Source organism: Terrapene carolina, unplaced genomic scaffold (genome assembly GCF_002925995.2).
Source record: "Terrapene carolina triunguis isolate 2854851 unplaced genomic scaffold, T_m_triunguis-2.0 Scaffold210, whole genome shotgun sequence".
Classification (NCBI taxonomy): domain Eukaryota; kingdom Metazoa; phylum Chordata; order Testudines; family Emydidae; genus Terrapene; species Terrapene triunguis.
In genome coordinates, this window is record NW_020664561.1 from 36,658,697 (window position 1) to 36,670,849 (window position 12,153).

At 38.4% G+C, this 12,153-nt stretch overlaps 1 protein-coding gene across 1 annotated transcript in view; it reads right to left on the reverse strand.

Moving 5' to 3' along the window:
• The window catches only part of LOC113407297 (cell division cycle 7-related protein kinase-like), a 56,762-nt gene extending 47,065 nt beyond the window's left edge, over window positions 1-9,697 (reverse strand). The window contains exon 1 of the mRNA XM_026655633.2: window positions 9,610-9,697. Within this exon, the coding sequence (XP_026511418.1) occupies window positions 9,610-9,697 (88 nt within the window). The remainder of the gene's footprint in view (window positions 1-9,609) is intronic.
• Between the last annotated feature and the right edge of the window lie 2,456 nt (window positions 9,698-12,153).

Below are 12,153 nucleotides of genomic sequence, written 5' to 3' on the forward strand. Positions count from 1 at the left end.
CATGGGTAAATGCTCTGCAGCATCAGAGCTGGAAACAGAAACACTGGGAAACAAGCTCTGTGGTGTCAGAGCTATGGATATGCTTGCTTGAAACTAAACCCAATAAACATTGCACTGCCCGCACTTCAGTCTTCTGCTTTCTGTCTTGGCGACAAGAACCAGGGGAGGGGGTGAAGGGAAAGCCCCTAACACACCCCGAGTCCCACAGAAAGAGAGTCTGCTGGGCAGGGAAAGGGATGTCAGACCAGAGTGGAGCTAATCCCCATATGTGGTCACAAAGAGGCACCCTAGTGAAGAATGTACTCTGGGACACCCCTCCCCCCCCCCCCGACAGTGGTGAAACTGTGTTAAGAGAGAGAGGGGGGCTGGTGCTAGACAAAGGAGCAGAGAAAGACAAAGGGCCGGATTCAGCACCAGGATAAAGACAAAAAGGAGACAGCTTGCACCTCCCTAATGCTGGAGTTGCTGAAACAAGTCAGGGAAGCCACCTGGGCTACCTTAAATTATGACCCTGATGCAAGGGTCTCTATGGACTACTGCAGGAGTGCCAGGACAGAAGAATGCTTCAGCTGTTCCCTGTCAACCCTGACATGCCCCCTGCTTCCCACTGGCCCACTCCAAAATGCTCACTGGGTCCACAGGCTCAAGGATATTTCAAAATGCTCACTGGGTCCACAGGCTCAAGGGGTGTGGGGCTTATGCCTTCCTGGTGGCTGCTTTGCCCCAGAGCAACCAAGGGGCCTGATTCTCCACTATCTTGAACCTTGTGCAGTCATTTACACCAGTGCAGAGTACAGAGTGTGAAACGCACTCTTATAAGGTAGCATTTTAAACCCATTCTTTACTGGCAATGGAAAATCAGGCTCTGGGACCATAAGGAATGATTGAGAAAATCCACGGAGGTTTTTAAAAGCAAGGAAGACCTTTTTGAACTGGGTCCTGAAATAAATAGAGAGCTAGTAGGGATGTTTAAAGATGAAGTTGATATGACCACTTTGTATATATATAAATTGCAGATTAAACAAAAGTATTAGTTAACTTAAAGTTTGCTGTTGCATATTTATATCAAGGAACATTGTCAGATAATCTCTAGGTATTTTCAAATATGAAAGTGTGGAGTTGAAGGAAGGTAAATAAATATTCAAATACAATCTCAGTTCAGACATCTCTTAAACAAATGTCCATGTGTAAAATATCACATTACTTATGCTGCATGGAATCAAGGCTGTGGCATACATGGGAAAAGCTGAGTTACTGATAGGTAGATTTCTAGTCACAGGAAATATGGGAGAGAAAGAAAGTTCAGGGTCAAGGATAAAGTCAAGGCTATGGACAGTGGAGGCATATGATAGATCTAAGTTGAGCAGAGACATGGAACTATGTTGATAATCAGAAGGACACATATAATACATTATATAGTATGGACCAAATTCTGCCTTAATTTACATCCATGCAACCTCACTGACCTTGTCAATTTGACATAACATCACTGTCAATGTGACCCAACAACATATATACAGTTTTTTATTTAAAGGCACAGGGCCTGATTCTCCATTCTGTTATACCATTTCTAGGCAATTGTAATTCCACTATTTGTTACTGTTACATCCTCCTTGACCTTGAATCTTCTCTTCTCTCTCTCTCTTTCTCTTTCTCTCTCTCTCTCTATGTAATCTTCTGTGTCTGCCTATTTACCTATTTCCACTTGTACAACATTGCTCAGTTAAATACATTCCATGCTCCTAGTTAAAGTTATTCTCCAAGTTAAAGTTGTTATTGAATGTGATATTTTACACAATGTTATTTGGACACTGTGATATTTTACAAATATATTTGTGCAAGGTATTGTATGAACTATGACTATATTTCCATATTTACTACCTTCCCTTAACTGCTCATTTTAAAATGCATGGTTTTTTTTAACATAATGTTTCTATTTTTCCAGTGGCATAAAAAGATGTAATGGGATGGAGAATCAGGCCTGTAATATCAGGAAGCAGCAAAATTGACTTTGCTTGAAAGCTGTCTCTTATAGTATTTCTTAAACTTTCAGGTTCCACATTATTTTCTTTAAAATTGGTCATCACAGTGATGAAATTATTTTTAAAAATCTGAATTCTTGTATAGCAGGTTCTACACGTAAGCAAAGCTGTACACCCGTTACTATCATAGCATATTATAAGTGCAAAGCTTTTTACCTTTAAGTCCAGAGGAAGTTAGGCATATATGATTTAAACATCTAGCTGTTTTTCCCTTGCATTTGGCACATAGGACCAAGATGAAAAATAACCCACAGACCATTTTATAAATAGACTACTATAATAATAAACATTCCTTAACCTACAGTATATTCTGTAAAACATTAAAACTCATTATAATGGCTGGGATGGTTACAATCTGTTCTTCTCCACTATCACCCAGGAGAAACTATGCTCCTCACTTATGAACAGTTCAGAAATGTTAATTTCCCCACTTAAACCTTCTGTAGAAACACTGGGTTTGAGTCACCTCTCATTTACATGAATTTTACATTGGTTTAACTGCATTGACTTCAGTGGAGTTACTCCTGATTTATACCAGTGTAACTGAAAACAGAATCAGGCCCTCTGTTCACTGATTATTAGACAGATACAGCACAGCACAACAAAGACATGATGTCTGTTTTCCGTTTGTGTGTCATACTTTCACTTCGAAAGAGCTACTAACAAAAGAACAAAGAATTACAGTTCATAAGAAAACTGTTTCATACCCCTATACAAAAGAACAAAGAAATATATACAAAGAAAACTGTGTCTTACCCCCAACTCCAACAGGACCGACTGAGGTGTGCTGAAGTCCCAGCAGGAAGAGTGAAGCGGTTATGGTGCCCCCAGCAGACAGCAGTGTTGGGGCCCTGAGACAAAAGCAGTCCATCAAAGAGAGAAATTTTGTACTGAAAGGAAAGTAATACATATATCACTTAAGGCATCTGGCTTAAAATATTAAAAAAGAGGACAGCACCACAGAAAGGGGGGTTCTTTTAGAAAATTGCCTGTGGACTATATTTTAGTGTTCAGAAGCTGCTCCCTGAAGCTATTTTATACAATACCCAGTTTTCTCCAGTTTCAGAAGTACTAATGATTCAGTGGCTGCAGAATCACAGAAAGCTCCTGGACTCTGTGTTACACACACATGGTTTCATCCTTTTTGTTAAAAAATGGTAGATTATTAAACTAAATATCTGGCTGAATGTAATATATATTACTTTATTTTTTTCTCTCTTCCTATGTAGTGCCTATTTTCTGCTAGTCTAGTTCTCATTTGTTATGTTATTTGTTGTTTTTTATTGTTGTTTTTTGAATGGTTTATGTTGTTTAAAATAACTCTAACTAGGGATGTGATGACTACCTGATACAGATCTGATTTGAACAAAAATACCCTCCAATTTCATTAAAGGTTCATAAATTTACTTGGACAGTGCTCTCCCGATGCCTTCCAAAAATATGGATAATGAGTCCTGATACAATTTTAACAGTGTAGTGTGCAAATACAACCTAATGCAAATTTTAGCTCTATGAATATATGCTACATACCATCTATATAGCTAAATCATCATGGAAAAGATTGCTCATTTTTATAACAGCAACAAATAATATTGCCAACAAATCTATTAATAAAAATAAAACTTTAAAAAAAATTAGGTAATGCAAAGACACAACTGAAATTAGAAAAGGAATTGCAGCCCTTGATATGTCTTGTTTCACTGCCCTGTTTTCTCCAAGAGCCTATTCAGCTGGAAGGAAAGCTGGTTGAAAAATTTTTGATGGAAGAGTTTTCTGTCGGAAAATGCAGTTTTGTCAAACTCGAAACATTTCATGAGAAAGTGTTGATTTCAATGACATCTTTGACAAAAAAGTCTTGAAATGAATTGTTTTGACTTCCTCATTTTGTTTTGATGTCAAAATGTTTCCTTTCGATAAGATAAAAATGTTTCATTTAGACATTCTTGTTTTGTTTAATTTTGTTTTGACTTATTGCTATAATATTAAATGTTATATTTAACATTTGCATGTATCTTATATTTTATATTATTTTATGTTTTGATATTTCCAATACAATTTTTTAAATTTCTGTTCTGCAAGTAATTTAGAAATTTCAACTTTCCTATTTCAAAAAACTAATTTTGAAATGTCTGACTTTCCCATGGGATGGAAATTCTGTTTTCTGACAAGCTATAATTGGAAGTAAATCTAAACTTCCTCTCTCTAACAATCAATTTTAGTTTCATGCAATACCCAGTTTTCTCCAGTTTCAGAAGTACTAATGATTCAATGTAGTATGTTGATGGTGGTTCTGGTGTGTCACCAGCTTCTGCTTTACCCCAATCCCCAAACAATAAAAGTATTTTTATATTGGGATGGAGGATGGGCCATGTTCTGTCTTTCATTTTCCCTTTCCATCATTTATAATGTCTTTTTCAGAGTGAGGGAAGATGACAGTATCATTAAATTTATGCAAGATGTCATCAAAGGTGAAACTCAAATTTCTATCCCCATTAGCAGCTGGCCCAAGATGTGCAAAAATAGGATCCTAAGATGGGTTCCTATGGCCATAGTTAATCAGCTGTCTGATTTTCAAAAATGCTAAACACTCTACTACTCACAATGAGGTATATGAGGACTGTGTTGGGTTCTCAGCACTTTTGAAAATCCGAGAGGTGCCTAAATATGAACTTTGGAACTTAACTTTAGATTCCACTTGTGGAAGAATAGCCAGTGAAGCTGGTGCAGATGCACAGGGGCCCACACAACTTAAAGGGCTCTGAGTGGCTTGAAAGCATGTATTATTATTAAGGCTACAGATTTGTCACATGAAAAAAAGTCACAGGTAGTATGTTTTCCCCATTTGTCTGTGACTTCAATGGCTATTAGCCAGGATGGGCAGGGATGGTGTCCCTAGCCTCTGTTTGCCAGAAGCTGGGAATGGGCAACAGGGGATGGATCACTTGATGATTACCTGTTTTGTTCATTCCCTCTGGTGCACCTGGCATTGGCCACTGTTGGAAGACAGGATACTGGGCAAGATGGACCTTGTCTGACCCAGTATGGCCATTCTTGTGACTTTTTTCTGTGTCTGTGACTCACCCTGCAGCAGTGGCTCTAGCAGCTCCTATGTCCTGTGGGGCTGAGCCTGGTGCCCTGCACTGGGCATGCCAACCTGGCACGCATGGTCACAGCACCCTCAGGTTTGGCTCACCTGACCCTCCATCATGACGCAGGCAAACTTCAGCAAGTGGTTTTGAAACCTGGAGCACTGAGTCACAGCGCTGCTCAGATTTGGCCTGCCTGACCTTCATCATGATGAAAGGTTGGGCTGTCTAGACCTCAGCTCCATGGGACACTGGAGCCATTCCAGCCTCAGGCCCAACCCCTACACCAGCCTCCTCTGTGCACCATGCCAGGATTAGGGTTGCAGTGCTCAGGGGGAGGGTGCAGTTGCAAGTGGTCTGCTGTGGGCGGAGGTCCACAATAAAAACCTGCACTGCGGGGCATGTTTCTGTTCCTCTACCAATGTTAGGCTCCTTGTATTTTTAATCTTGGTCCTTTGGTAGTTCTTCTTCCATGGATCCTGGTGTCTCTGGGCCTGTTGGCAAAACAGCAATACAACTATTAGCTATAATGCTTTTTCAAACTGCAAACATATACAGAAAGTTAACTATGAAACAACATAGTTGTTTCACTTGCATCTGAAGAAGTGAGGTTCTTACCCACGAAAGCTTATGCTCCCAATACTTCTGTTAGTCTCAAAGGTGCCACAGGACCCTCTGTTGCTTTTTACAGATTCAGACTAACACGGCTACCCCTCTGATACTATGAAACAATACTACATTATCAGAGAAGTGAGGAACCAATCATCAAGAAATTAGCCAGGGTCTTTGAAGTTCCTTGCAATTTAATGACATCCTGTACAGCTGTTTATCTTAGTGACTATTTATTTAATGGAAAAGGAGGTGGCTACATATGTGCAGTAAATTAATGTCATGCTTCCATCTGGTTTCTGTAGCTGTGTTGCCATTTCCTTGTTCCTAGAAAAAAACACTGCAAATTTATTTTGACCAACTTTCTAAATCTCTACATGCAGAAAAAATATTATTTACATTTCTATGTCTCCACTATATAGTCTGCTATGCTTTTGTGTCTGTATTTGTTGCCAGGGGCATGTCTCATGATCTCTTTGTAAGACAGGAAGAGTCAGATGCTACAATGTTCGCTTGACCTTCAATCTCCAAGTAAGTTAACAAAAAACTGCTTCGTAAATTACTGCTAATATAATGCTCTATCAAAGACGATTGTGGCTTCCCCATAAGCCTTTTTGGAACACGTTATCAAATGTACTAATCACCTCCCCAACCTCCACAGTAGTGAGCCAGTCTGGGGAATGGTATATTTTCTACTTTTGACATATGTAACACCTCTGACTCAATAGGAGTCTTGGAATCAGGATCCTCCATGGGTATTGGCCTATGTGGGTAGTGTCACAGTTTCAGGAAGGGCAGAGTTGTCTGGCACGATCATTTCTGGATTGCACTCCCTAAGGGCCTATGCAGCTACGCTGATAGTTCCTATCTTCCCTGTGGTGTTTCTGCTCTTTTTCTGGGCAATTGCCACCTCTCTGAACTGATGATCACTGTTGCATATCATGGCCACAGTTGTGATGATAGGTCACACAACTTCATTTCAATTATTGTCATGTCTCTTTTTCTTCTTTGTTTTAAAATGGTATTGTAGGGCCTAAACTGAGGAGCAAAGCTTCCAGATGAGGTGCACAGATTGGGAGAAGCATAAATAAGTGCTATAAAAGTGCATGAACACTGCATTTATGACTTGACATTTATTTCCTGAGTTTCTCTTGCTCACTCCCTTACTTTTTTATTACAAATGAATGCAGAAAACCCCATCTACATATTGATGGCCAACTTGTAATGTGAATTTTATGTTGTACCTCATTCACCAATGAATAAATATTCTCCATAGGCATGTAGAAGGTAGGAGGAACAATTTGGCATTATGATTTCTCAGAAGAGATTTATCCAAACACTGTGTTTTCCCTGATTCTCCTGCTGTTGCCACTTCTGTTGTCCAAGGAGATGTTGCTCTTTTAAATCCCTCTGCTATCGAAGCCTCTTCATATACTTAGAATATAGGCTAAAGGTCACTATTTGGATGAAAGAAGAGAGGGTGGAGAGAAGACGACGAGTTATTGGGCTCATTATAGAGATCACAGTGAAATGTAATGGTCTGTGATATACATGCGGTCAGACTACATGATCTAATGGTCCCTTCTGGCCTTAAACTGTGACTCTATGAAGGAAAAGAACAATAGAAAAGCAAGAGGGCGGGAGGGGGAGAGGGAGAGATGACAAGAGATAAAGAGAAAAAATGTATTAAGTTGATTTATATATCCACAGATTTTGTCATCACTTCAAGAGGAGCAGAGATGGAGACACTGGACTAGACACTGAAATTCTAGGATTAGAAAGTGATTTACATCAACATATGGAAAACCATTTAAATGAATGGGAATAACTAGTAAAGAATTCTAATAAACAAATTCAGGGGCAAATAAATGTAATAAATAAATTCTTTTTTTTTGTTTTGTTTTATGTAGGAGTGCTTGCAGTGATGCTATAATTAAGGTTGAGCTGACATTTCTTTTTTAACTTCCTATTTTTAATACTATTCACAGAAACATTCATTTAAGACAGTAATTTTTCATGCTTAGTTCCATGTCAAATATGAATATTTTTGATAGTTAAATAAAGTCCGAATTTGAGTTGTTTGAACATGAATAAAATATGTTTTCCACTTTAAAACATTGCTTTGGCCTTTTTGGCTCTCATTCTGGGTCTAATCCAAATCTCACTGAACTCAAGAGAAAGACTTCTATTGACCATAGTGGGAGTATGATTGGACCCAGAGACCAAATCAATTTAGTTATCCCTGCACACAGCAGGTCTGAATTTTGCCCACTGACTTTAGTGGGATTGCTTATCTAAGGCCTGGTCTACACTAACACCCCAATTCGATCTAAGGTACGCAACTTCAGCTACGTGAATAACGTAGCAGAAGTCGACATACCTTAGTTCGAATTTACCGCGGTTCAGACGCGGTCCACACGCGGCAGGCAGGCTCCCCCGTCGACTTCGCGGTACTCCTCTCGCTGAGGTGGAGTACCGCAGTCGACGGCGAGCACTTCCTGGTTCGAATTATCGCGTCCAGACCAGACGCGATAAATCGAACCCGGAAGTTCGATTGCCAGCCGTCGAACTACCGCGGTAGTGTAGACATACCCTAAGTGAGGGATGGAGGGTTGGGCCCTTTTACATTAAATATAAAGAGAATATTTTATTACTTAAGCAGCAACAAAGAAGAAATCTGATATACAGACTAAAACAACTAAACTGTAGTAGTTTAAGCTATGGGTGACAATAAGCCTACAACTCATACTATAAAAGTTATTTCAATGATCGTTCAAATAATACTTTCAATCTAACAAAGACAATTGGTGTTTCAATTTTTCTTATTTTATTATTATTTTGAACCACATTTCTAGAAAGGGTGTTTATTTTTGTTGCCAGACAACTAGTTCCTGCTCCCATTGGTGTGTTCATAGCACAAATTCCATTGATTTCCTTGGGAGCTGGATTGGGACGCACATTGACTGAGTACATTTATTGGCTGTAGTCACAAGGATTCTAAAAAGGCCAACATTTTACTAACATGATCACAATAGGCATTTGGAATGTATATCCATATAAAACAATGGAATACATTTTCTGATATCAGACCAGAAGTCTTTCAATTTGGCATGTATTCAGAAGTTGCACTGATCAGTTATATATTGTTCATTGTGTCCTAATTTACATAAACATTATATATATTTACATAAATCGTATATTAATTTCACATTTGGGATGTGCAGTTTTCAAATATGAGGTACTATTTTCATAGTGGATTTAATAATAATAATCAGTACTTGTATAACATTTACATTTTCAAAGTGCTGTACAAACATTACTTAATTAAGTCTCATAACATCCCTGAAATGTGTGCACACATTGAATGTAATACTATGCCATTTAACATATGATGAAACAGAGATGCATGGTGAAATCCTGGCAGCACTGAAGTCAATAGGAGTTTTGCCATTGTCTTCAGTAGTGCCAGGATTTAATCCAGAGAAATTATGTGATTTAGCCAAGATTACATAGCTGCCCGATTAGAATTCCAGAGGCTACTCACAATCTCTCTTAATATATTTGGAAAATATTATGTAAAGTCTTCTATTTAGTATCCTTATTAACTAAGCAATACAGACTGATGTAACAGTCTTTGCTCAGTGAGTGAAGGAGTTGAAGAGTTGATTAGTGAATAGCTGTATTGGATGGAGTATGCAAATTACAAAGTTTTTCTTCATGGTTTCATAGTAGAAAATGTTTTCATAACTTTATCAACGTCAAAGGTGTCAGCCGGCATTTCTCTGTGAAATCTTGAAACTGCTCTTTCATCTGTGTTGTAAACACATCAACAAGTATGTAGAATGTCTTGACTTTGAAATGCTGTCACCTACTTTCTGTAGGGTTGTCAGCAGTCAGCTTGTTATAAAAGTGTTTCTTTTCCAACTCTGTTTCTTTTGGTAGTGTGTCAACGTACCACATTCTTTAGCTGTGTTCCTTGCCGCTTCTTCCATTTTTATCAAAAATTTAGTCTGACAGAAGTTTCTCTCTTTCTTTGCAACATGTTGATATTTCAGGTTCTTTGCTGTCACAAACACAGGTGTGCTACTTTGAGGATAAGTTGTGTGTGTGTGTAAGCTATCTTCAGCATTTTGTGCTAAAAGCATAGCTGGAATTTGAACTCAAATGTTTCTGTTTAGTGAGAAGTCCCTAAGCTTCTGTTATTGCCTTTGTCTTTTAATCTGGAATTTTCCCAGAACATGTTCAGAACGAGTCCACTGCTTGCTTGGAACTTGCCCATCTGGTGACAGACAGTTTTTTAAATGTATGGGTTCCAATACTGTTTATTCCAGTGCTCTTTGTGTATTTCTCTGTATTCATTTGCAGAAGTCTACAGGTAGGAACCTGTACAGTGCCCAGGTGTCCCATCTAACATCTGAACAAACATTTGTACAAATTGCTGCATCAGCAAATGTAAGATGCAACAAATGACTATTTTCACTTTTCAGTTACACTTGTTTCAGGAGGTGTTTCAGGCCTGAAATACAACCACACATTAGAGTTACACTGATACTGGCTTTGGCTAAGGCAGAAGGAAATATTTTGCACAAATGCTTTCATGATTTGTACAACAAAATTGCTTAACTTTGTGCATGCTGATAAGGGCAACTCATCAAAGCTGACGAAGTACTCAACGTATAACATTTATTAGTCAATCTCATTCTTGTGCGTGTTATAATGTAAACAGCTTGTTGCAACTGAAAAAGGATTTCTGAAAAGTCAACTTGCTGGCTACACTATAGTAGTTGGCTAGCTTGGAACACTGTATTATGGAGTGTTTTCTTTTGATCAAATGTCGCAATTTTCTTTTGCTTTATTCAGAACAGCTGTAGGTTACAGTGGCTCTGGCTTCAGCACTTCACAAATTCAGAGTTTTCCATAACATCATGAGCTAGGTCAATCCCAAGGGGAGCAGAGGGGCAAATTGCACCCACATGTGTTATTGGGGATCCACTAAAGGGCTTCATCTCTGTGAAAGGGCAGACAGTGTTTACACTTCCACCCTCCCTCTGGACTTTGCTACAGAATAGCTTTAGCTTACAGTTGTGGCAGCACAGAAGCCCTGCCAGTGGAGGATGTCTGGAGGATACAATGATTTGATTCATCCCCCTCTTTTGAATGGGATTTATGACATAGGTGGTTCTAGGGGCAAATCAGATCTCATGTTCAGATGCCCATTCAGATGAAGCATGTCCACTTTCCCAGTTAGAACTTCCTCTTTCTCCAACTGGATGAAAAACAGTTTAAATGCACACAGTAACCAGAAAGTGTTGAGTCCCAGTTTCCTAGCTCCTTTAAAGGGCTCACATCATGTTAGATTGTAGTAATTCAGCAATCTAAGTAAAATATATTATATACAAGTAATTAGTTGATTCTTCTGATATCTGGTGTAGAATCATGGGACTTGTATATTACAATATTCTGCAGCCTTCCCCTCATCCACAAGGATATGTAATATTTATTTCACCATTCTTGTTCTTCTTTACTATTTGCATTGTGTTCATTCCCAAAGGTCTCAATCAGGACTGGTCTGTATTGTGCTAGGTTCTGTGCATAGGAAGGCATAGTATCTACCCTAAAGATCTTATAATCTACTTTAAAAATTAAAACTATTATAATAGTAAAAGTCAATATTTAATTAGAAAATATTGTATTTAGAAATATGTTGGTTAAGAGAATGTTCTTGGTGTTCATAGAAACTATAGTTCTTAAATAAGTTATAAAATGTAAACTCCAAATATTCATATTCTTTCTATTATAGTAAGATGAGAAGGAACTTCTTCATCTCTGCTGAAATACTACCAGGAGAAATCTTTTTCCTGTACCATATCATAAAGAAATATTCTCTAGTTACAGAATGTTTCAAAAGTAGGCTGACATGAACCAGAGATCAAACAAAGTCTGTATACATGGGTCTACTTTGAAAAAAGCTAAGGATTTGTAGGATATTCTGATCATACAGCCTAAAAAAATTTAATTGGCATGATGTTTCTGTTTATTTCACAAGTCACAGCACAGCTACGCTGCACAAGGCTAGTAACAACAACAGAATAAGTAGACTATCTTCATGAATAGGAGTCTAAAAATTATCTGAATTGTCTCTAGAATAAGTGTAGGTCTTAGGACTAGCTACATTAGGCCTTTAGTCACGTTTAGGGCCTTACCAAATTCACGGTCCATTTAGTCAATTTCATGGTCATGGGATTTTAAAAATTGTAAATTTCATGATTTCAGCTATTTAAATCTGAAATTTCACGGTGTTGTAATTGTAGGAGTCCTGACCCAAAAAGGAGTTGTGAGGGGGTCACAAAGTTATTGTAGGGGAGGTTGATACCCTTCTGCGCTGTTGCTGGAGGCAGCGTTGCCTTCAGACCTAG